The sequence below is a fragment of the Camelus dromedarius genome, chromosome 3 (genome assembly GCF_036321535.1).
Source record: "Camelus dromedarius isolate mCamDro1 chromosome 3, mCamDro1.pat, whole genome shotgun sequence".
Classification (NCBI taxonomy): Eukaryota; Metazoa; Chordata; class Mammalia; order Artiodactyla; family Camelidae; genus Camelus; species Camelus dromedarius.
This window is the reverse complement of record NC_087438.1, coordinates 60,791,613-60,818,409: the sequence shown is the minus strand read 5'-3', so window position 1 is coordinate 60,818,409 and position 26,797 is coordinate 60,791,613. Positions and strand designations below refer to the sequence as shown.

The window sequence follows — 26,797 nt, the reverse complement described above, 5'->3', positions numbered from 1 at the left end:
CTCTCTGATTCAAGTCAACCTCCTTCCTGTCCAAGTTACTGCAATAGCCTTATAACTGACCTAACTGCTTCTAACCTAGCTCTCTTAAAGGATCCATTTAAAAGGTAGATCATTTCCTCCTCTGCTCAAAGCCCTCCTGTGGTTTCCCATCTTGCTCCGAGTCCTGGCAATGGCCTGCAAAGTCCTATCTGACTTGACTCCCTCTGACCTCATGTCCTACTACTCTCATACCTCATGCAATCCACTCCTGCCTGGTGTCCCTCTGGTACATACACTAGGCATGGGTCCCCTGGACCTGGCACTTAGTTGTTCCTTCTGCCTGGCAAGTTCTCCTCAGGTGCCAACATGGCTCCCAAACTGAATCTCTTCAGGCCTGTGTCAATCACCTTTTCATCCAGACCTTTCCTTAACCACCTGATGGCAAATGCAAACTCCCCCCACCCAAGACACCCCAACCTCCTTCCCTACTTACTTTTCCTCCATCAGATTATCACTAAACAAACCAATGTTCTATTTATTTATTTTGTTTTTATCTCTTTTCTACCACAGGAATATAAGCTCCATGAGAACAAGAACTTGGGCCTGATTGTTTACTGCATATCCCCAGTGCTTAAAACAGGGCTGGAAACACAGTAGGTACTTAATTAATATTTGTCAAATGAATAAATGTAATTGCTGTCTATATTTTGTCAGATAAGCACGACTTTCAGTTTAGGTGTATGCATCTCGCCAGTCTATGATTCTTAATTTGAGTATGGAAGCTTTGCTTTGAACCTCTATCTTGGTTTTTCAAATACTGTTGGTTAATCTGAGGATTTTCAAGGAAGTAGTCTCTATCTAGAAAGATGTAGTCTAGAATAAAAAACACTTTCATGTCTTCATTTTGGATATATTTTCCATGTAACTCTTCATTTTTTTTATGCTTCCTGACCCCTGAGCTTCCTGACTCCATGAGCACATGACTCTATTTTGACTTGCTCTCCACTTCTGGATGCCCTTACCCAAATCCCTCGACTGGGTCAACCGTCATGTTTTCCTTTGGTGAAGTGGACTCACTTAATTCTGTCTGACCATCATAGGTCTTTGGAGAGTAGGCACAATAGCAAGCAAGTTACAGGTTATAGGGCATCCACCTTCATGATCCATCTGTGTGGCCATAGCGACTGTAAAGTTCACAGGATACAAGGCATTTCATGCTACAGTCTACTTAATTATAAACATATACTATTCCTTCTATATGTAACAACTAGCTAAAGAATTTAAGAATAGTATTTGTGAGGCTAGTTTTCATCTAGTAGTGTTTGTACAGAATAGAGACATTGGAAGTCATCATTCAAGTCATAGTTAATATTCCTGAATTATGTACTAACATTTATAAGAAACTCTGGATTCCTGAAGTACGCTTGACTCTCCTTTTATCCACATTATTGCAGAGCTGTGATTATGATAACCACTCTTTTAAAATCACAGGGTGAATAGCAACTAGGGAGCTCATCTGGTTTATTTCTAGCAAAACATATCTAAATCATGCAGTCTGGTTTTTTTTCCCAAGACTTCTAGAGAAGAGACACAATAATTTTTCTATACATATATTTTTGAGGACCAGAGATGAGGGGAGTTTTCTTAGGTTTCATCCCATAATCCAGCTTTAAATTCATTTGAGTTTAAGTATTTCCCTAGTGTACAACAGTCTTTTCCAGTTCTGCTTCTATAAAGTAGAATGAGAAGGAAAGGCTGATAAAAGGATACAAGAAGGAGCAGAGAGCAAAAAAGGAGAGATGAAAGAAATCTGGCAGAGGGAAATAAAGAAGAAATATGAAAAGAATTCAATATTCCATTGCGCTTTTATTTTTTGATTTCCAAGAGATTTGATCCGGTTCTTTTCTACAGGCACTCACTATTTGAATACAAAGTACAAACAGACTCAGGAATGACTAAGAGATGGATGGTTGACTACTGGCTAACTGTGGATAAAACAAGTCCAGTTATACAACAATAAAATGTGTTCAGTCTTAATAATTTTATATCATAAAAAGGCACATGGTAATAACATTCAATCTATATAGAGAAGTCTAAGAAGAAAAGGCAAAGTTTCCTGCCATATCTAGTCCTTTTAATCACTGTTAAAAATTTCTTCACTAATTTTCTAGAAAGAAAACTTTTTTTTTTGAAAGTACTGGGGGTTGAACCCAGGACCTCATGCATGCTAAGCATGCGCTCTACCACTGAGCTATACCCTCCCCCGCAGAAAGAAAACTTAAATGCATTTCTCTGCATAGATATATGAATGCGTGTATGACCAGGGAGGCGGGGTCGGGGGGGCAGGGCGGGGGAGGGGTCGGGGAATGAGGGGTACGCATTTAAAATTTTATTCCAAAGGAATAAGGTCACAACTCCTATGCAATTTACCTTTTTTCCTTTAAAATACATTTTGGAGATCTTTCCATGTGCCTAGTCAGTGAGTATCCATGAGTAAGGAAACTTAGTCTTTTTAAGCATTGTATCTGCAACGCCTAGAACAAAGGTCTCACATATACTTTTTCTCCAGAAAAAATGTGGTAGGTACATGAATGAATAAATCAGAAAATACAGAAAAACAACTTCATTGTTTTCAGCAAAAGCGTTAATATTTCATTATTTAAATATTCCAGAAATATCCAGTCTGTTACTGATGAATATTCAGAATATTTTCAGACTTTTGGCTATCACTGTAGTAAACAATCCTGAACATATCTGTTAAATCTTATATATGCTTATCTGTAAGTGAGTCTCAGGTAATTACTTAGCAATGTAATAATTCAATCAGTTTCATTTTTAACTTTGATAAATATTTCCAAGTAACATTCCTAACCAGTTGCATCAATTTATACTCATTAAAATACAATTTTTAATCAGGGACAAACAACAAAACCTAAAATGTTTAATGACATAAATACACATTCCCAGGAACTACATATTCCTTCATCTACAGCCTTTTAATGAAAACTGTGTCAGATGAGATCTAAAAAACTTGAAAATCCTTATAGCCTTGCTCAGCACTGGGGACATCCTTTCTCTCAAAGATAAAGTACTTGTTCTTACTGGCCAGCTTTTTGGAACTTGGCCAAAATTCATGGCTAACTGCTTCCTTTGTTTATTCTAATAATAAAATATAATTCTATTATTGTTTTTTTGTAAAAAGTTCCATAACTGCACCTTTGTTAAATATAAATAACGATTCAAGAGCATGCAGATATCATTGAGAAAGTATTTATACAAAGAAAACAGGTAGCAGTCTTGTAGAAGTGCTTGAAATTCTATCACTTGGGGCTTTCACATGGATTCCACTGCCTATTGACATTAAAATAAGAAAAGTAACCTATATGCAGAAAGAAGGTTGTATTCACATTAACATTCATGAAGCCTGAGCAGCTGAAGCCCTACACATCAAGTAGGGAATATATCCTTTGTCTACTGATGAGAAAATGTCTCAGTGATAAATGGTTAGAGACAGGGGTGTCATAAGGGCAACAGCACACAGAACAGCTCCGACAAACTTAAAAAAAAAACATTTTTTAAAAAGTCGTCTTCTCCTGCAGTTCTTTTTGTAACATTGTGGAGCAGTGCCTATCCCTTCAAATAAAAGAAAAATATTGCAACGCAGAATTCCTAACCTTTACTGAGGCACTTCCCAGAAAACAAAACAAAACAAAAAAACCCTTTGAAAAAGACTTAAAACAAAGCTTCAAAGGCTTCATGATGAATAAATATTCAGGCATTCTGAAAAGAACTGCGCTGCACCCTGCCTGTTTGGGCCTAAAATGTATATTGTCATAAGACTGCATGGTCGTCAAAGTGCAAAGTCTAATGTCAACACTGGGAGACAGGCACATGACCAAAACGCTTTACACTGGTTTACATAAATTCAAACATATTATCATACTTCGTAAATTTTTGAAAATATCATATATGAAGTCATGAGTTCGTCACTTAACAAACTAATTTCTCATTGATCCCAATTGTGACTTGGTAGACTTTAAGTTAGTTTTCAAAACAAAATAAGTTACAATTTGTAGACTGCCTTTTCTCAGTGAGGATAGGAAGCCTGAGAGCCAGGGCTAGAGGGCAAATTTCCCGGGGCTTAACTCTAGGTGGCTCACTTTCCTCACCTAAAAAATAGGCTAAAACAATCGTTCCCTGCCACCAAAGATTTTTTTCTCCAGTATTTTGTCCCTACTGCAGGAGTCTAGAAGATTCAGCATGAAGGGTAAGGAGCATAGAACTATCTTAAAAAACATGGATGTCAATACTATGTTTTCTCAACCCCACAGAAACCACCAGATGCAGAGCGAGAGGAAGAGCACAATAGCCCCCGACAAATCCTCAGCACCTCCCCTTTCAGTGTTTTGTAGACAGTCTCTGCCAGCGCTGTGTGGACGTAGGACAAAGGCGCAGCCAGCAGGTGGCCCTGGGTCGCAGGGTTCGCCGCGGACTTGACCCTGGAGCAATTACTGGGGATAAGGGGCGGGACGAAGGGGCGGGGCGCGGCGGGGCTGGAACGCCGGCGGAATCCCCGCGCCTGCGCGCTCGCGTAGGCCTGTGGTTGGGGAGCCCCGGCTTCTGGGCTCGCCCTCGCGCCCCCGCCCTCCTCCTCCTCCGGGTCCCTTCCCACCTCCGCCCACTTGACGCGATGACGCACGGCAGGTTTGCGGACGTGGCGGCGGCGCAAGGCCTGAAAGGCGGAGACGTTGGCGGCGGCGGCGGCGGCGGCGGCGGACGTTGGCAGCAGAGAACGGAGGCTCGGCCATGAACTGGCCCAGGACGGCGGCGGCGGACCTGCTGGCCGTCTCCTCGCTGCGTCCCCACTGCTAAGGGGACAGGTAAAGATGGCGGCGAGAGGTGTGGGGTGCTCGGTCCCGGCCGGCTGGGTTGGGCCCCACCTACATCCTCCACGGAGGCGGCTCGGACTCCTCGGCCGCAGATGTGGCCTGGGCTGCCCGCGTGTTAAGAGTCTTAGAGGCCTGGGAGACCTTCCAGGCCAGCCCCGCCAAAGCCCCGTGTGTCGGGGAAAGTGAGGCTCACAAGAAGGACTCCTACCTGCCCGAATCTCGGCGCAGCGCGTTTCCAACCCAAACACACTACGTTTCTCCCACAACTTCGTGTTTGTGTTGAAAATTCGCCCACGGCGTCTCGCTCACGTCGTCCAAGTGTGATGGTGTGACATAGAGATCTGAGATTTAATCCTCGCAGGGGATAACTGGGAAAGAAGAAAACTAGACTTGTGGAATGGAGAAGGAAGGAAGTTAAGTTTTTAAAAACTGAATTGGCCCAGGCGGATACAGTCCCTGTGATACTGTCCCAGTGCTGAACTTAGCTTATGCCCTGTGGCCCTTTTATTGCTCCTTGCTTAAGGAATGTCAAAGAGAAACACCCAAATGCAGTTATGTTATACAGTATGAAGGCGTTTGGGAAATCACTTTCAGTTACAGAGTGACTTGATGAGTAATTTAACACAGTACTTGTTGGTAATTGCTTTTTGCCACGTATGTCATCTATCTAGTGTGCAGGCTTGTTTCAGTTTTCTGAAGAGGGTTTTGTGCTTTTTTTTTTTCTTCTGCCTTTCGAGAATTAAGACAGGTGAAGAGAATTGAGCCAGATGACTTGAATACTGTGTACTTTCTAATCTCTGTAGTTGGCTCAAATAATTATATGCCTAGGCCAGAGTCTAGCTTTTCACTTCAGTTAGGGACACAACTAATTCTTGATTATTTAGAAACGATGCCTAGTTTGTGGTATTCTGCTGCCTGCGTTTCATTACAAAGGGGAGTGAAGGGATTGTGAAACAGATCAAGTCCTACTCTTTAAATATTATTTAGCAATATATTGTGGAGAGATGTTGAAATAAATGTCTAAAATGGCTTTTGGGCATTGCTGAGTGAAGTTCAGCTATACTAAGCCAGTTTGGCGGTTCTGAGAACAAATTGTCAGGGAGAAAAAATCTAAAGGGCAGCTGAGTGGGTCCGTATAGCCACGTGTAAATTGCCATATATTAAGTGGCTCTTAACTTTTTAAACTTTTTGAGAATATGAAAACAATAAAATTAACCAGGAAAATGTATGTCATGTATAAAATTTTGTCTAGGAATCTACAGGTTTCACAGACATTCCCTCTAATTAAAGACACAGGATAGAAAAGACTTGGTTAGATAATGGAAATAAAACTGTTAACTTTTTTAGGTGAAGATAAGATACTCTCAGTGTTTTGAGGAAAAAACAATGTTTTTGAAAAAAATAAAACTTTCTTAATTTAGTATGGTACTAAAACAAGTTTAATTTTTACACTTGTTAGAGTTGTCACTTGATAGAATTCCTTGAAGGAGTAGGTGTGACTTTGAAACTGCTTTTGAGATGTAAAATGTGGGTAGTTTTCTTTAGTTTGATGGTTGTTGAGTTAAGAACACCAGTACATTATAATAAATACTGTCGCTCTTGGAGGAATTGGTGAAATTATCTACTTAATATATAGCTGTTATTTATCTATTTATTCAAGAATTATCATTTATTTAATATAGTGGTACTAACTTTAGCCTGTTGACAATGTTTGACTTCCATTGTACTGTAGGTATTCAGTAGTGTTATTTCCAAGTTAGGTTTTTAAAACTCATCCCTAAAAGTTAAAAATCAGTGATGTTTATTTCTTTTACTATTTTTTTTAATTGAAGTACAGTCAGTTACAATGTGTCAATCTCTGGTGTATAGCACAATGTCCCAGTCATGTATATACATACATATATTCATTTTCATATTCTTCTTCATTAAAGGTTATTACAGGACATTGAATATAGTTCCCTGTGCTATATAGAAGAAACTTTTTTAAAAAATACGTTTTTACATATAGTGGCTAACATTTTGCAAATCTCAAACTCACAAATTTATCCCTTCCCACCCCGTTTCCCCGGTAATTGTAAGATTGTTTACTGTGTCTGCAAGTCTGTTTTAGCTATTAGTTATTTATGGGCTCTGAATAAAAAGCTTTGAGTTTTTTAGAGCATTACACTGTTGCCATAGAACAGGGTCAGAAACTGGTTTCCAAGGGTTGAATTCAGTTATGTAAAATAGTTCCCAAATTTTATAAGTATGTGTTTACATAGTATAATCTACTGTCATGTATATTACAAATTCAGACTTTTGGAATAGGTCTTTTCTGATTTTTTTCTTTTTCATTTAGTACTTTTCCATAGTACTCACAACTGAACTAAGACCTTTGAGACATCATTTTATCTTGGCTTCCACGGCACAACATTTTCATGGTTTCCTCCTCCTCTGAACACTTCTTTTTCTTCTTTGCAGGCTGATTTTCCTTCATCCAGATACTAAATGTAACAGTTTTCAATGGTCAGTCTTGGTCCTTCTTTTTCTTATTCTGTACTTTGTCCATCTCGGTAATCTCATCTACACAGCTTCAGTTTCCACCTGTGTGCGGATGAGTCATGAAATTATATCTTGAACCCAGATCTTTCTGAATTTGACTATATGACATTCTTTTTGGTGGTCTTAGAGGAATTTATAATCACAGTCACTGACTTCCCTCTGACTCCCATGCTCTTCTTCTAGTGTTCCAAATCTTAGAGAATGGCACCACCATTTACTCAGTGATGCAAATCAGAACTTGGCGTGATCCTTAATTAATTTCCTCTCTTCATATCTGAGTCACATTATTAGGCCCAAAGTATTTTATCTACTCAAATTCCTCTTAATACCTGTCTACTCTACATCTTTCACAATAATTGAGAACAATCTACTACCCTTTTTTATGTGAACAATTAATATGAAGCTAAAACTAAATGTGGTATTATTTTTTACGTTCTTGTATTTTTTTTTTTTTTTTTTTTTTAGCAGTGACAGACTTCATTGGTTGGGGCAGGGTACCAACTGGGATCCCACCCTCTCAAATAAAAAAAACACATAGAAAAGAAGGAATTTAGAAACCTTTGTATAATATCTACATCCTGGGCTCCCAGGGCAAGGGGGTGATTGCTGGGTGGAGGCAGGGTCCATGCTGCCTGCATGCCCACATCCACCCTGAACATGAGAGTGGAGGTGAGATGCTCTGGGAGGGGTGAGGGAGCCCCCAGGATGGGGCAGGTTGCCAGCAAGGGGCATGGCATATAGCCAGGCTTCAGCAGCACTTGGTACCATGGTTCCAGGGTATCTTTTTGCTGGCATCATCAGTGATGAACTTGTAGTCGTATGTGAGCTCCTCACTATGCAGGATGTAGCATGTAGATGATGATGTGCTTCTGGCCCTCCACTTGGATGACTTGAGAGAAGCACTTAGGCTCACACGAGTGGTTGATGAAGTGGGCAGCAATTGCCACGCATCGTGGCTTCCCCCACATACAGTCATCCATTTGGAACATGTAGCACCCAGTGCCCTTCCCATCTTAGAACTTCTCCTGCTTATTGTTCTTTTTTAATGAGAATAGATCAGCTTGATGAAGGTGAGTTGAGAGTGACTACACTTAAGTTAGCTCTCATCTCAGTCTTAAAATGTCTTTTCTGAAGTAGAAATGAACATAGTGACTTATAATTTGTTCACGTCTTTATGGACCGTTAATTGAGTTTCATGAGGACTTGGGTCAGTTAAAGTTTGGTGAAAAGCTGCCAGGGAAGAAAAATCTCTGGTTGAGAGCAAAATCGTGACCTGCATAGAAGGCACATACTGTACTAAATATAAATACTGAAATCAGCGTGATCCAGGGAAGTAGGTAGGTAGTCCAAAAGATATTTCAATCCCATGGAACTTAAACTGAAGAACAAGCCAGAAAGTTTAGGGTCATAAAAATGTTGTGTATGTACATATAAAACATATACTTTGATTCCATCAGATATATAAATTGTATATATGATCACGTTTTTAAGACATAATACAAAATTATTTCCCTAGTTTTTTTCATATACTCAGAATAGGGAAACTTAATTATTTTGATCTAAAAATATTTTTAAAATTGACCTTGTTAAAATGTAATCATCCTCATGTTTTGTGATATATGACGTATATGAATAGATTACCTCTTCCTCCCATCCATTGTCTCCATTACCAAATATGTTCATTGTACTTCAGCAACTATGAAACTTGATCCTAAATTTTTAAATAACTAAAACCGTTCTTTAAAAAACCAAAAGATAAAGTGTCCTGAGTATAAGATTCATGTAAATCAGTCAAATGGATCAGCTACCTTCCAAAGTTTTCTTTGCCTTTTTTCCCTCCAGATTTTGACATTATGGCAGGGAGACATCAGAATCGTAGTTTTCCTCTTCCAGGAGTTCATTCAAGTGGTCAAGTACATGCATTTGGAAATTGTACAGACAATGATATGTTGGAGGAGGATGCTGAAGTGTATGAGCTTCGATCCAGAGGAAAAGAGAAAATCCGAAGAAGTACATCAAGAGATAGACTTGATGACATTATAGTATTAACAAAAGATATACAGGAAGGAGACACTTTAAATGCAATAGCTCTTCAGTACTGTTGTACGGTAAGTTTTAATTTGATTTTGCATATTGCAGCCCAAAATAATTTGTTCATAGCACCAATTGAGATTAATTGTATTCTTCTATCTTGTATTCCACCCCCCTCTTTTCCCTCTTTCCACAGAAATCTGTATCATGTTGGTGGATGTTAGTTTTTAAATTTTTAAGTTGATATTTGAATTTGTGTTTATTTCTAAATCATGATTCTATTTTCAGTATTGAAAAAGATGTGTTTATCTCTCCTTATGCAAGTTGTAAGAGAATTTCAAAATATATAAGGAAAAGTTTTTCCTTGCCCCAGTTTCCTAAGGTAACACACTTTGGTGTATTTCTTTCCATACCTTTTTGAGGGGGAAGATATGTATGTGTTTTTGTTTTTTAAATTGGTTTATGCTATACCTATTACTCTGCAAGTTGCGTTTGCCTTTTTCATTTCTTAATGTGTCATAGCCTTATAGTTCTGACATTATTTTATGGAGCTATATGATGTTCCATAGTATGGATGTACCGTAATTATTAACTTGTTCTCTTACTCATGGATAGTTAGGGTTTTCTCCATGTTTTGCATTGTGCAGTGAATATCATCACAACTATATCTTCAAATGATGGTACTTTTATTTCTGTGGAATATATTCTCTAAAGTTGGATTTATAGATGAAAGGTATACTTTTTATTTTCCTATGTATTAAATTCTGTTTTAAATCCATTTTGTATCTGTCATTATGTCCATCTTGCATCCTTAGCATGGAATTTGTTTTCATGTAAACACATTGATATGGCTGCTTTTCAAACTTTTTGTTCTCATACTCCCAATAGAATTTTTTCCATTTTTTTAATTTCCCCAGTAGAATTTTGAAACATGTACTGTGTATCTCCTTGCACATTTTATTTATTTATTTATTTATTTAACATTTTTATTGAGTTATAATCATTTTACAATGTTGTGTCAAATTCCAGTGCAGAGCACAATTTTTCAGTTATACATGAACATGTATATATTCATTGTCACGTTGTTTTCTTCCTCACACATTTTAAAATGAACTTCTTAAGTTAAATACTTTCTGACTTGAAAGTTACAAAGGATTTAATTTCCATAATGTTGTCAGTATTGATATTTGAAAATAAGAATACCGGTATACTCTTTAAATGTATGCATGGAATCCTAAATACTACCAGGATTTGCTACCTGAAATCATTCATTTAAAATACTTATATGAGCTCTTTTTTTAGTAACATGAAATTTTATATCTTTCCTTTTTTTCTCCTTGATTAATGTTTTCATTCTCCCCCCTAAATCCTTCATAGTGTAAAATGTTTTTATATTTGAAAACTTTCACTGATTACCTGTCATAGTTCTTTGGTATAGAAACACATATATTTATAAATTTATATATATATTTAAAGTTTCATGTGGCCATGAGGGTAAATGTATTATTTTTTCCTGAATAATAATTGCAGTTATTCACAATTGATCAAAACAAATCCATTACAAATTTTAATTTAATTTTTAATAAAATATTGAAATATTTCTTGATGAGGTAAGAAAAGCTGGGTTTGGTTTTTTTTTTTTTGCATGACTTGTTCTTGTATGACAATAGCATGTATTGTTAAATCAGAAAATATCGGATTTCACTTTTTAATGCAAATAAAATTGTGAATATGTGTTTTGTAGAGAAATAACAATAATGCGAAATACTGAGAAAGCAGCAAAAAAAAGGCTTTATCATTTTAAAAATATGGTAGTGCTATATCCACTTGTAAATATTCAGCCTCAGGAATTATTAAAAGTATGCCTGTTGTAAAACAATGATAAGAGGAACAGAAAGTCTAACATTGCAATCCTAAATGCAACCAAGTAAGTTAGCTTGGCATAACAGAGAAAATGTAGGGATATTTAGAGAGATAACCTAGGTAGATACTAATCCTTGAAAGCCTAGTTCAGAAAGAGTGTTGAGTAGTTATTAGTCATACTATACAATACCAAACAAAAGAGCGTTTTAAGAGGATAGGATCAGGCTTTGGGGTTTGTCAATGATTATCTTCATTTGCCTTAAGAAAAAACAGTCTCAAAGTAGTAAAGGAGCAAAGCATTCTTTATCATTACTTTTCAGTCCTCTCTCCCTTTTCCTCCCACATATACATTTCAAAGGAATTGAATTTTTCAGTAAGAACTCTTAATTCTTCATTGGAGTTGATCAGTAATATGTAGTTAATCCTGGTCACCACTACCGCTTAAAAGCCCTCTTTATTTGATAACCTTGTTTCTGCAGATTTGATTTTCCTACTATTAAAATTTAATAATAGCTAATTTGCATAACATACTATGTATCACAATTCTAAATGTTAATACATTTTAATACATTAATCTTCACAGTAACCCTGTGTGGTTGGTAGGTAGTATTATTACTGTCATTTTACATATGTGAAACTGAACTGCAAAGAGGTTAAATATTTTGCCCCAAATCATACAGCTAGAAAGTGTCAGAGCCATGCTTCAAACTCAGTTCACACTTTTAACCACCATCATATAGTGCTTTCCTGGCCTCTCTTTCTTAATCTCATTTGTGGATTTCTCTTACTCAGTATACCCCTCAAATGTTGGCATCCCTCAGGGATCTTTCCTATGTTACCTTTTTCTCCGAGTCTTTTTCTAGTGAATCTGTCTATTCTTAAGACTTAAATTCCCATTTTTGCTAGTAATCCACAAATCTGTATCTCTGGCTGAGCTGAATTTCACACATATGTCTGTAACCGTGTATTGGACATCTTCCACTTGTGTGTTTCAAGCACCTCAAAGTCAACATGTTTGTGAAATCTGTATTTTTCTCCCTCTACAGTGTTCTATGTCTCAGTGAATGACATCGTTCTCCATTGAGTTGACTAAGCTGAAATCTTAAGTTTTATCCTAGACTCATGTTACCTCTCTGACATCAAACAGGTGATAAATGATGAGGGCTTAGATTAAAGCATTGATGGGAATGATGAATGGGACTGATAACTTAAAGGTAGTTGGAGAGCCTGGCATAGTAATTGGTAATCTGAGAAACACTCCCCTGTTCCCCTTCGTCACAATGGCAGATGGATAGGATATGCAGACAGGTTAGGGACTATATAAAAAATACAAGGAAAGCTTAAAAAATGACTGATCTTGCAGGTAGTTGAATAAATGCATTTACACGGAGAAGTTTGGAGAGAAAGGGCTTCAGAAGGCAAGTGAAGGAGACAAAGTGTCATGTTATATCAATTCTAAGGCTTTTTTTTTTAACATATTTTAATGTCTTTGAAGTTAGAATGGTGACATGTTCAGTATTTGGTAGTTGGTTTTTTTTTTTTTTTTTTTTACCTTTATGATACATAAAAGAATAGCCCATCTTAGAGTCAATGGCATCTTAGTTTTGATGAAATATGGTAGTTTTAGTTGGGTAAGTTGACACTTGCCTGTACGCTAATTGCCAAATTGGAAGAAAGAACAGGTATCTGTAATCCTTTCTTCACAGATTGCAAGCAGCCAAAGTATGATATCTGTACATGATGTACAAAGAGAGCTATCAAAGGATCCTAGAATATACTTCAATAGCTAGTATTAGTGTTAATGAATTTATGGGTGATAGTAGAGTGGATTTGGTGATTTCTTAAGACTGGTAGATCGAGTGGTACAGAACTGTTATCCACAGTTAAAATCTCTCTCGGTGCGATAACTTAATACTAAGTTCAATATAACATAATAATTAAGCTGAATTTTTTTCCTTCCCAAAGTAAATGGAATGAATGAATATTATTACTTCTATTTTGACCTAGAATTTAGTTGAATGTTGTGGTTTTTCTTTTTTTACAGGTAGCAGATATCAAGAGGGTTAACAATCTCATCAGTGATCAAGACTTTTTTGCTCTTAGGTCTGTCAAAATTCCAGTAAAAAAGTTTAGTTCATTGACTGAAACACTTTATCCTCCAAAAGGAAGACAGGCTTCACGTCCTTCATCTGTTCAGTACCTTGCAGAACAACAGGAAGTTCTGTCAGCTAATGATTCTCTTTCTTCCAGTGAATCAGCTGGTAGCTTTTTAAAAGAAGTAGACCGAGATATAGAACAAATAGTAAAATGTACAGACACCAAAAGAGAGAACCTTAATGAAGTGGTTTCTGCCTTGACAGCACAACAAATACTTTTTGAACCTGATAACAAAAACATTCAACGTAAGGATCCATATTATGGAGCAGACTGGGGAATAGGGTGGTGGACAGCTGTAGTGATAATGTTGATAGTAGGCATAATAACACCAGTATTTTATTTGCTGTATTATGAAATTTTAGCTAAGGTGGATGTTAGTCACCATTCAACAGTGGATTCTTCACATTTGCATTCAGGAGTCACACCTCCATCACAGCAGAGGGAAATGGAAAATGGAATTGCTCCAACTAAAGGAATACCCTTTGGCCCACAAGAAGACCATAAACTATATAGTCAAAATTCTCAATTACCTGCTGCTCAACACAAAACATAGCAGTTAGTTCACAGTTACAGTGTTAGTGATAACGTGTGCATCTGGAATGTGGTGAATCGGTTATGTTCAATAACCACTTCAGAGGCAGCATTTAGGGAGACTGAAGATGCTTTGTTTTTACCTTTTTTTTTTTTTTTTGAGACATTTACAAATGAATTGAGTATAGAATCCCGATAGTTGTTAGTTGTTGATACTGAAAGCAGTAAATCTATATATAAACGTGTTACATCAATGCTTAAAGCAGAAATGAATTTAAATATGTGTCTAGGAGGTTCTTGGAAAATGCATCATTTTTCTTATTCAAGCCTGGTTATGTTTAAATTTTATTTTTAAAGTCATTAATTTTGGTTGAGGTCACTAATATTAAATTCATTAGGCAGAATAATGATAGCAACAGATGTCAGCAACTGAAGAAAATTCACTACTATGAACCATCAAAATACTTAGTTGCAAAAAAGTTGTTTGATTCTAAAATTATTGATGATAGCCCTTAATACTCCATTTTGAAAGTAAAAAAAAAACACGTTTAGTGTATATTATGAAAACATAAGTAGAACAGAAATAGGAAAGAAACATATAATGTCTGTAATAGAGGCTGAGACATATTACTTTTAAGCCCCCAGAATAATGTGTCACTGTTGGGAAGTTGCCGTTTGGTCACTAGAACACTCACTATGTTATGTCAAGACCTAAAAGTAATCTTTGTCTCTTAAAGAATGCTGCCTCTCCTTCTGTTTTTTTGTGATTAAATTCGCCTCTGATATTTGAAAGCACTTTCATTATTCTTTGATTAAAAGTGTTAACATAGATTATCCTTACATACTGTGATAAGTTGTTGCCGTGTTACGTGTAGTAACATGCCTTAATTACATTTAATGCCTTATATTACTTTATGTAAACTAATATAATTTTTAGAATTAAAGTTAAACATTATTTCAAATGATCCGATAGGATTCATAAGATGGGCTGTATAAATTTGTCTCCATGTTCCCTATGAAGCACAAGTTAATGGGATCAAAACAAGTTTTCATTGTCTGCCTGAGGTCTGTAGCAGAAAAGCAAAGTTAGAGACCTGCGTTAGCAAACAAATTGTTTTATTTATTGAGCCCTTAACCTCTGTTTTTCAGGGAGAAAATATTCAACTTAAACATTTTTTTCCCCTTAACTGGAGCATCAAATTGGGAAAAGAGGCCAAAGGTGTATGGATTGGTCGAAAGGGCTTGATAGTGCCACTTTTTAAGATCTGCTCTGCATCAGACAGAGTCTGGCTAAGTAAACATTTGCATACTGATTCCATCATCTAATTTTTAAAAATGTGTGTTTTTAAAATGTTACGAAAATGATTCATTAGAAGAAAGCTTTGGTGGAGTCTTAATTGCCTGTTTTGTGTATAATAAATATGTATCTTAAGATATATAATACCACCTCATTTTCCGGGCATTATTTTCTAACTTTTAATGTTTTAGCTTTTTGATAAGTTATTTTATATTGCAAACGCCAATCTTGATACAAAGTGGGGTGAATAAATAAATATGTTTAGTGAGGCTGAATGTATATTCAGGAACAGTATTTCATAAAATGACAGGACAAAGTAGTCAAACATTAAAGCCCTTGCATGTATTAGAGGACCTTAGACAATTACCAGAAAGTGTTAATATGGAAGTTAGAGCAAATTGATTTTTTGAGTAAGTCTTTTAGTTTAAAATTTAAAATACTTTTAATGTGCCTTGGGAGTCTTGTAAAGAGAAGTATGATCTTTCTAATTTATGTTCAGTGTTAACTTGGTCAGTTTACATTGTATTTATTAAGCCTGCTGAAAACCAAGTTTAAGAGAAGAGAATACAGATTATTTTAGGTAGAATGGGCTACATGTCCTTTGAAGAATTTTGTTTACATCAAATTGATGAAATTATAGTCAATGATTCCTTTTTGCTAGTGGTACTTTGAAATTGTGGTAGAGAAGTCTGATTTCCAAAATAAATAGCTTTTTAAAAAGGAGTGAAGTATACTATGTTCTTGTTGATTAAAAACCATTTCTATCTTGCAGAGTGTCTTGTTCCTTGAAGGAAGTATAACATAACCTTATGACACAATCAGGCAGTTTCCTTTTTCCATATATTCGAATTATATATTTTTAATAAATTGAATATATTTAAATTATATATAATTCTAAAGAATATAAATAGAATTTTATATATAACATATAATACATATAGAATTCTATATGTTATATATATGGAATTCTAGATTCTAATCCTTGAGTGTCATTTGTAAAAGAAAAGATTTCCTAAGCATTTAACAGATAAAAGAATAATTTTAGCTTTTAAAAAGTACTGAGTAATACATCAAAATTTGTAGCAAATGCAGGTTACTTTGTAAAACTTAATAAAAGAAAAGTGATCATTTTATATTGTGGCTTTTAATTGTGTTGAAACCGTTATTTGAATTTACTTCAATGCTTTACATTAGAAGATATATATATATGTAAATATATATACACACACACACACACACATATATATATGCAGATGTAACAGTAACAGAACTGTGACTCTTTGCATTTGGTTCACTTTAAAAGTTGGGAGTTCCAAGTGAAGAGAAATTGCTATTTTTTAAAAGGGCAGATTCTTTAATTCTTAAAGTCTGGGTACAAATGGTTAAGGCAGTTTCAAACTAATGGATGCCATTTAAATTAAATATTTTTTGACAACCTACTCATAGGAGATTATGGGATTCATGTCTTCAAAAGATCAGTTATAGAGTCTGCTGGCCAGGCCACATTAAGAATTAGAAGATTGCCTAATGTTAAATTAACTTCTCCAGAGGACATTTTGGTTTTTAAAGCTTGTCTTTTTCTGGACTCTACTTACTTGTTCAGTGGCCTGAAGAGTTCTTTAATTGAACCACTATTTAGTCATTAGTTCTTTTTAAAGGTATCTACTAAAACGATCAACTTGGGATTATGAAGGATGCAGTTAAGAGTTTTAAAAATACCAAGACTCAAGGATCCAGTCAAAGTGTCACAGGGTAAAAGTGGAGTTTTTAGAAGTATTTAAATGGTGCATTATGATAGGAATCATTCTTATTTTGAATCATAACAATGTTGCTCAGGAAATCAGTATTTTTCTTCCAAGTATGTGCATATTGCACTGTTAGATTATAGAAATCTGAATGCTTTATTTAATTCTTTTATGTATACAAATTATATAATCTTTTGTATAATGTATTTTATACAAATGAAACATGGAATTGTAGACCATTATGTTAGCGTGTACATCTGTAAAACTGGTTTTTAAAACTTTCTGCCCCTTATTTTTCGTATTTTAAAGGATCTACAAAATGTAATAAAGTTTCTATTTTATTACTCAATCTAAAATCGAAGCTGGTGAACTTAATTGAATAAAGCAAAACCTCTCTTCTTTCTATTTGATATAGAGATATTATGTAAGATAGACCAAATTGCCAAAGATCTACCAATTTGGATTTCCCCCTTGTCATACTGAAACAAAATCCACTGGATAATTTATAGTACGTCAGTAAAAGGAAATGAAAACAAATTTCAGATGGCTGTTCTTTGGCGGGGAGGGGCGCATCTTGGATGTCAGAAAAGAAGGCCTCATGAGGCATGGTCCACACCTTAGCAAGTTGTGGATCAGTCGTATGTCACTATATTTATATTATCACAAAACAAAAAACCTTTCCATTTTAAGAATATTACTTTTTAAAAATTACCAGTAGCAAAAAGGATTGATAAAGTTATTTGGGGCTTTTATTTATTTAATGGAGGCATTTGTGGTGTAATTCTTTTTTTTTCCCCACTTTTAAAAGCATCTTGATATTAAAGTTGTATTTATAGTTTTTCTTACAAATAGATTTTGCTAACTCCAGAGCCTTTAACCAACCATATTAAGACAAACGCACTGATACTGTACACTTCAAGGTGGTGGGGGAAGAAGGGTTAACAGTGTCTTCTGAATTTCTTACCATTCTCTTATATCCAAATCTCTTAGTTTGTTACCACAACTTTAGTCACTTGGAGTTTTTTTTGTTGATGGTGGTTTGTTCAAGAACATTTGATACTGGCATTCCTGCTCAATAAACAGTTATTTTACTAGGTGAAATAAATATTAAATTTGTCTTCTCTATCAAATATAGTTCTGTAAGGTCAAAATAAAACATCTGAACATAAAACAAAAGGACACAATTTTGTAAGAATTTAATGTGTAAACAAATACAGAAAAAAATAAGCATTATAGCAACAAAACACTTTTGCATCTTATATAGAAATTTTAAAGACACTTCAACAAATTTTTTTTATACGTAAGAGGCTTATCTCTGCATTAAAGTTTAACTTCTTATGGAATAACTTCACAGTTTCTGAGATTTTAAGCCAGAAAAACAAGATTCATGCTGGTTAAAGCAACCTGCAAATATTTCCTGCCTGTTTTCGCAATTGGTCTACATTAAACTTATAAAAAGATCTTCCAACTGGGGGAGACAATGCACTTAAATGGAGATGGCTGGGGCCTCCCAAGGCAAATCCTTGCCCAAAGGGGATGCCTTACCATCTGCAGGACTAAAATGGTGGAGACAAACCGAAAGCTAGGAATTTTCCTTGTATCTTTGGTATTTTTGCCCAACTCAAGTGTTATCTGAAGATTTATAATAAAACAAACAGAACTATAGAGATAAGATTTCTATAAATTAAATTGTATTTGGCTACAGTACTAAAGAGGTGAGAGAACTAAAAAAAACTTATGTTAATTATCAATCCCAAGTGACTACTACAACTAGAAACTGTGAGGATTCCACTCTGAAGTACAGTAGAGTGCTACTTTAAAATGTTTTCATGTTTTCCATTTAGAATCTTTAAAGTTTTGATAAGCAAATTTAAATAAGAAATCACATGTGATCAACAGTACTGAATAATGGCCTTCACGCTCATCTTGAATTATCTGAGGAAGTATTAAAATTGAAAGGGATCTTTTTCCTGAGAAAGCCATGTTATAAAACAGCACAAGGCAATACACATTTTCTCCAATTTTCCCCAACAGAATATAAGAAAAGAAAATCAGATTACAATATATTTTGTGAGGAAAACATGTTGGTTTCTCCAAATGATTTGCAATCATTTTCCCAGCTACAATTTTTTAGAGAGAACCAAATTTAAATTTAAAACGATCACTTCTACAAGTTGAGAGAATGAATACGTATGGTAAACTTTGAAATTTAAGCAATTTTTATAGGAAACTGCTTACAAGTGGAGAAACTAAGGCACAGAAAACTTAACCAGGCTCGAGTTCAAGGTTGAATTTCATAGGAAAGTTAGAAATAGAATCCAGGGCTGATTCTCAGGTTAGAGGGTACTGGGTGATATCTTCCCAAGAGGGAAAAATTAATTTTTCTTTTGGTAGGTAATACTAATAAATCATTTTTGACATATATATAACATGAATTTCCCTGAAAATCTTTGGCATTTGTGAGTCTTTGGAGGCTGAAGTTTTTTAGATGTCTTCTCCCACACCCTAAAACAAAAAGGCAGGGAGCTAGTTTTTAGTTGAAACAAAATAGATTAATCTTAATTTCAAAATGACCTGAGTTTAATTCTGCATTGTTACATAAATCAGTTGGAAAGCTGAGTCCTGTGAAATGTAAGAGGCCACTACACCTCACAGATTTCACGTACATGCATTCTGCAGTGAGATTTACGAGAGTAGAACCAAATTTTTATACAGTACAAAATTAAATAAGATGTCAGTCTAATTTTTGATAAGCCAAGTATTTGAATAATGTAGTAAGTGGGATGATTAATTCATTATATTGTATTGTAGGAAGGTGGTCTCAAATTCAGGAATTTCTAATATTCATCCCAGGTCTTAGTACTGGTTGAGATGTAAGCTGTGAAATTTATTTAGCTAGGATTGGCGTTTTTCCCTGTGCATATGTTTTCAGTCACTAAACATTTCATCTCATAAAATATGCACTTGTAAGAGCTCAGGAAGGTTTATGCAGTCATAATAGCACAGAACATATGTAAAAGTAAAAACATTATTTTCAAGTTTCTTTGTTTTTAAAGTGCTCCATGTGCAATATTAAACTAACTTTGAGATTATGGAAATCCATAATGATGACTAGTAGTAGTTTTAGAAAAGATCAGCAGTTAAATGAGAATAATTTGTTCAAGTATGGATACATAGATTAAAATATGCAAAAACTCTCTAGGCACATTCTAATCCAAATAATACAAAAAAAAATCCATTTGACTACATAAGAGGGATGAGAGGTGTGGGAAGGAATGTCAGAGTGTCATACTGACTGGTATGGTAACTATTATGTAAACTCAAAGTGGTTCTGAATATTTTAGTAACAAGTATTTGTCCAACAAAACAGGAATAAAAATAAAATACTTACTCCCTATCAGAAATAAAATAGAAAACAAGTCTGTCCCAACGTTCAGAAGCTGTATCATAAAAATTTTTGAGAAATTTCATAGCTAATAGGTTGCTTCATCCATGTTGTCATCACTGTCTGCACCAAAATCATCTCCATCTTCAAAGTATGAATTAATGTAGTCATTTTCCTAAGTGAAATGATACAGTCCTCAGTAAACATTAAAAGAATGAGTAGTAACATTATTAAAGAACATAATGTAGGCTGTCCCTTTAATATGTTTATAAATACCAACTTTAGCTAATTAGAAAATACACCAGGCTTGAAAGAAGTGTCTCTGCTATTTCAATGCTTAAAACACACACTTTCACACCATCTCCTACTATTCTCAGGCATCAACTAGCTAAGAGAACATAATGGATCCCCATTACACCTCAGTAGGATGATACCTCTAACTCATTACACCTTACTAGGATGATACACGGTTTAGAGAGCTAAACCACTAAACACTTACTAACTCAGGAAACAAAGCCAATTTACACTAACATTCATTCGACTACACCAGAACTGAGGTTTTGAGTCACAATGCATAACTGAGCATAAGCAGAGATTTTTGCTTCCTATCAGAAAAAGACCTTAAGATACCAAATCAAATGTAGAACATGCCATTGTTACATTCCATCCAGGGCCCTTCAGTTGTCTTTGAGTTACAAAGGATTAAGCCCTGGAAACATTCATTCCAATTCTTATGGCTTAGTAAGACTGTTATCCATGTAAATGACTCAAGATAGCTCTACTTTCTATCAAAACTTCAAAAATCCATTTGGATATATCTTAAAAGAAATTTAAGAGAGTTATTAATCAATTGCAGTGTATGGACTATATTTGGATTCTGCCTGGAATGAGCAAAAAAAAAATTTTCCAGGCAAAAAAATTTAAACACTGGCTTAGTATCTGATGATATTAAGGGATTATATCTTATTGTGTTAGGTATAATACTGATACTGTGATGTTAGAGAGCCCTTATTTTTGATTAAATACTGAAATATTTATGTATGAAATGATACAATGCCTGGGATTTGCTTTAAAATAATCCAAAGCAGCTGTGGGCTTAAAGTTGGGGACAGGAGCAGACTGGGTGAATGAGAGTGGTCAGGAGATAGCCCATCTCCCTAAGAACTGATCATTGTTAAAGCTGGGTGATAAGTCTAGTTTTTGTACATGATTGAAATCTGCCATAAAAAATTAATCCCCACATCTCTACTGTGTATAGCAGGAATTATGATAGAGTAAGAAATAGAGACTATTCTAAAAAAGAAAGTCTCCTGGATATCAGCTTTTCTAGTACCTGCATGGTGGGATTTTATATATAAATTTAAATAAATATAAGAAAGGTAACTTGTATTATTCAGATACATATCACTACTTTGTCCTCCCTAAATACTTTAAGTTGCCGTATCTAGCTAAAACTCTTACCATCTCCAGGAAATTGACTTGGTCTCTGGTGTCAAGAAATCCAACAGTCTGGACCCCTGGCTGAATCCTGAAGCTAAATGTGCCAGGGAGGGGTGGCATGGTTGAGAGTTCAAGTGAGGCCACCATGTAAATGAGATCTTAGCAACAACACTTGTGTGAAAATATAAGAAAGCCAACTTGTACACATAAGTGGAAATGAGTAAGGAAGGGATACTTTATTTCAAATAGAGCGTATGTCACTTGTGTTTAGACATGAGCACCTCCAAGTATGTTCAGCGATTCACATTAGGTAATTTTGTGATATTAGTAATCCTGATACAGGTACAAAGTGAGAACCTGTTGAAACTGATGGTTTAAGTGGTTCTTGGCTTTCATTTGAGCCTTTGCTTTTTTTTCTTTAATTATAACATTCAAAAGACTGAAGAAAGAAAAAAGTCTGTATTTTCTCAATTTTATAAGTAGGTGTTACATAATCTGCTCCATTTTACTCTTTAAAACAACATGCTTATCAAATTGATAATGTATCAGGTGAGTTAATTCAGAATAATTTTTCATTAATTAGTTAACTGTTAAAAAGGGCAAAGAGAATAGCTTTAAATCTAGAAAGGCTTTAATCAAATTTCCCTTTTCATTCCTCACCCAGCCTCACTCAGAATATATACATCTCTGTTAAAGTATAGGTTTTTTTTTAAATGAAATATATAAACCCACTGGTGGTGTTTAGGACTCTGTCAAGGCCCAGAACAGAATTCTGAAATTACTAGAATCCTAATGTTTGCTGTTCTTGTTGAATTTAAGGACAGATATTAAATTCAATACAGCTCAACTCAAACAGACTTTATACACAGCATTTCTAAAGCCAAAGAAAATACAGGAACATTCTGAAAAAGAAGGGTAATATGCTCTAAAAATATTAACAAATAATCAGAAGCTTCCATTGATTGGAACAGCTTAGTGATGGTTCAGAAATAGATCAATGGAACAGAGTTCAGAAATACATCTAAGTAGATGTAGGAATTTAATAGCTGATAAAGGATAATTTCCTATCAATGCAGGAAGAAAATTATTTAGGCAGGCAACTGGCTAGTCATTTGGAAACAGATAAAAATGGATCCATACCCTTCCCTGCACACCAACATAAATTTCACAGTAATCCAAAATTTAATGCAAAGTAATTGTAGTATATAATAAAAACTTCATAGTTGGAGCAGTTCAGGTGAAGAAAAGATTCAGAGTGTGATGTGAGAAGCTGAAATGGAGTGAAGACAATGGGTTACTGGAATGGAGAAGAAACTCTCAGCCTAGGTAACTTCAAGAGGCATCTACGAAGTTCCAAAGAGGCCGTGACCCACAAACTTGCCCTGCTTAAAAATATCTTCATTGACTCCAGCTTATTTTGAAATGCACCATGTTTCAAAAAGCTGGAAACCCAAACCCAAAACAGTGAGTCCTGATTCAGTCAGATACTTGAGGTTGGATTATAGTGTTCACTGCACTTTAGGATTTGAAACCTTGTGGTATTGCAGGGATTGCCCCTCAGGTCTACATGACTAAGCCCTTAATTAGCTGCAGGCTTAAAATTATAAGTAGAGAAATCTTAGTTAAACTAATCTGATCAATTTCCTTAACTTGTAGACTTCCACTTACAAAGCTACCTAGAAGGTTACCTTTACCTCCTATATTCCATCTGGTATTATTATAATTTCAACACTATAATAATTCTCTTGAGACCAAGGAGTTGATGCCAGTGATAATAATGTACCCATGGTTCCAATCAACTTGGTTTTTGTTTGTTTATTTTAATTACATACTATATATCTGACTTAATAGATCATCCTTAAGCGAAGTAGCTTTGTTACCCTCCCCAAATAGACCATTACCTCTTCTTGCTCTTCCTCGTCATATTCCTCTTGGTCTGCAGCATCATCCTCATCCTCATCATCACCTTCTTTACTTTTCTCTTTGCTTCCTTCTTTCTCTTCATTCTCCTCATCTGATTTTTCACCATCACCTCTCTTTTCCAATTCCTGGTATAAATGAGCTTCATTAATTCAAATGGAAATCACAAGATTCTGACTTCCATGCTCAACCCCAAGAGGACAGTTACCTATTACCTTATTTGAATCCTCCCTTACTGACACCTCCAGGCCACCACCAAGGACACTGAGTTAACTCAAGAAAGCAAGAACTCACTGGCCTGTCATTACACTGGTATTTTCTTTGATTTTGTTACTTGATAATGGGGTCTCAGGTAAAGCTGGGATATCGGCTCTAACGTGCAATGCTTTATTTTTATAATTTCTATCCTACCTCTTTCTAAAATACTGAGTTGATTCAGTTTATGGAGAAGAACTTTCAGAATGTTATTCTGTCTTCCTTTTAATGTGAAAGGAGAAAAGAGAACATAATGGGAACATTTCAAAATGTCTATGTTTTAGCTTATAAGTGAAATTGTTTAAAGCAATACCAAGTCATCTTGGGGTGAATTATCTTATTTGCAGATTATCCATGTTCTTATCTCTGTTCTCCCTCATTCTTTACTTCCCATTCCCAGGGATTTTTGTTTTTTAATTTATCTGGCAGGTTGAAAAGAACAAGATTAAAACTCAAATCTCAGTCAACATTAGCACTTATTAGCAACTGAGTGTGAAGGCAAAGAAGAGATGCAGTTAGAAAAGCTCTGATTACGTGATAGTTCCACTTAGCCACCTTGTTAAAATCAGTATGCTACCTTCTCATAACACACAGATTTAACTCTAAGATTACATCTTTGTATTTCTATTATGACTACCAAAAATTCTTTCCATTTTTCCATAAAAAGTGACCTGTTTTCATTACTGTTACTATCCATTCTCCAAATTGTTCTATGCTTAATTTGCATAAATGATAGAATCTCACAAGTTTTCTAGGTGAGGTATAACAATAACTTTAATATTTAATACTCATAATATGGCATAAGATTACTTTAGCTAAAATGTGATTATTCTTAGTCAATAATCAGAACACTAATTCATAAACCTGTAAATACCCTACCCTATTATAAGATATTTGCTCTGTAAACTACAGATAGAGAAAAAACATAATTTGTATTTGGAGTGACTGCAACTTAACTATTCCATTACTGGTTCTGAAATAGTTATTTTTAAAAATGCCTTTAATTACATTCAAATTTGAATTTAAGGAAATCAAAAGCAATGAAAGACTACATTAGAAGATAGACTCAATTTTTAATCAAAATTCAAACTCCACCTTTCCTCTTACCCCACCCCACTAAGGTAGAACAAATAAGATCAAAGTAATAGACATAAGATGATTTATCTTCATACTGACACGTTAACTTGTAAAAGTTATTACTACCGTATAATGTGTACAATTTTACCCATTGGCAATCCCTTTGGAAAACTGCAAGTAAAAAAAATAGTGTTTATAGATTCTTTTGAAGTGTTTATAAATACACACACATATATAGTGATGCTATGTTATCATTAATTAATGTATGGAATTTTTCCTTTTCTACTTTAATCAAACCATAGTAAAAAGGCCTACGACCCACAAGTTTGTGTAGTTAAAGGGGAAATGTAGTGCTATATTTAACTCTGTGCAAGGTATATACTATATCTGAAAAAATATGTTATTAGCTATTATTTCATAATTAGCAATAGAATTATTTAAACTAGTTATGTAAAAATATTTTTAAAATACAGAATTCATTCAGTGCTATGTAAGGACTAGGAAGTCTTGATTTCTACTGCCTCAAATATCTTTAAATAAATAACCTCAACTTTGTTTCTACCACATAGACCTAAATCAAACCAATAAAACAGCCAAATCGGTTAACAAATAGCAGATTTACGAAACTTAGAAAAAAGATCTCAGAACACACATATTGTCTCACTACTTCATTCTTTTTGTGTTAAGCCATTAGTTTTGGTTCATCTACTCAGTAGTTTCCTTTTTCTCTTCTACTTTACAGATTTGTTTCAAGGATAATATGAATAACACAATGTGAAAACACTTTGAAAACAGTTCATTTATGAACAGAAAACAGTTCTCTTAGTTTAAATACTAGAGACCACCCTATAGAGAGAGCTACCTGTATGTCATGCAGAAATAAATTTAAATACCAGTTTACTGCTGTCTGATTATTCACACCCTAATCATGCGATTTGACTGTGTGTCATTCCTGATTCATTACAGAAGTTTTATCAAAGAAAACTTGCAACTACTTTTGCCTAAGAAATAAACAATAATAAAGTCATCTGGAAACTAACGTTGTCTATGGAAGGTGCTAGCTCATCGGGGTTTCTACATTTAAAACTCTAGTTTTAACAAGGTGTGTACTGAAAACGGTGTTAGAATAAAAAACACAATTTGTTCTGATGAGAAACCACATCCAGAGGTACAGATCAATCTTCCTTATAGCACATGTCACCTTAGCAACTTCTTCCCAGGATGCTTTAAGAATAGTCAGAACCTGTGTTGAGTACAATACAAGATGGCTAGTTCTGCAACCCCATCCATCACTCCACCACAGTTAAACCTGACAGTTTATCACTGTTCCTTCAACAATCCTTCTGGCTTTATTTTCAGACATATGATCTCCAGCTCCAGCACTGGTCAAAAATAAAACTTAAAAAGATGAGTATCTGTTACCATGTAGGTATGCCAACTTGGCCAGGCAAGTAAAAGTTTTAAAGTCTCGATTTCCTCATCAGTAAGTAGGGAATAATAATATCCATCTCTGTTGTTATGAAATCTTAAGGACATAATGGATGTAAATAGCTCATCAAAGAGCCTGCTATAAAAAATGTTCTAAAAAAATGCTAGATGCTATCATTATCATCATAATAATCATCATCACCATCAATGCGAGGTAATACATGCACTGGTAAAGGGAGTAAATTGGTATAATCTCTAT

General features: G+C 35.0%; 2 protein-coding genes across 5 annotated transcripts in view; one reads left to right on the top strand and one right to left on the bottom strand.

Annotated features, from left to right (window-relative positions):
• The first annotated feature begins 4,679 nt into the window (after positions 1 to 4,679).
• On the top strand, positions 4,680 to 15,280 carry LYSMD3 (LysM domain containing 3). Its single transcript, XM_010997242.3, has 3 exons — positions 4,680 to 4,859; positions 9,252 to 9,517; positions 13,348 to 15,280. The coding sequence occupies exons 2-3, from the start codon at positions 9,263 to 9,265 to the stop codon at positions 14,011 to 14,013; spliced, it is 921 nt and encodes a 306-aa protein (XP_010995544.2). The 5' UTR covers positions 4,680 to 4,859; positions 9,252 to 9,262; the 3' UTR covers positions 14,014 to 15,280.
• Positions 6,674 to 26,797, bottom strand: part of POLR3G (RNA polymerase III subunit G) — a 42,374-nt gene continuing 22,250 nt past the window's right edge. For 3 of the 4 annotated variants that reach the window (XM_010997240.3, XM_031448098.2, XM_010997241.3), the window contains exons 7-8: positions 23,760 to 23,906; positions 18,273 to 20,593 (exon numbers count right to left, since the gene is read on the bottom strand). In XM_010997240.3, the coding sequence (XP_010995542.2) occupies positions 20,507 to 20,593; positions 23,760 to 23,906 (234 nt within the window). In that variant the 3' untranslated portion in view covers positions 18,273 to 20,506. Of the gene's footprint in view, positions 7,452 to 18,272; positions 20,594 to 23,759; positions 23,907 to 26,797 lie in introns of those variants that run through there. The other variant, XM_031448134.2, reaches the window with a different exon arrangement.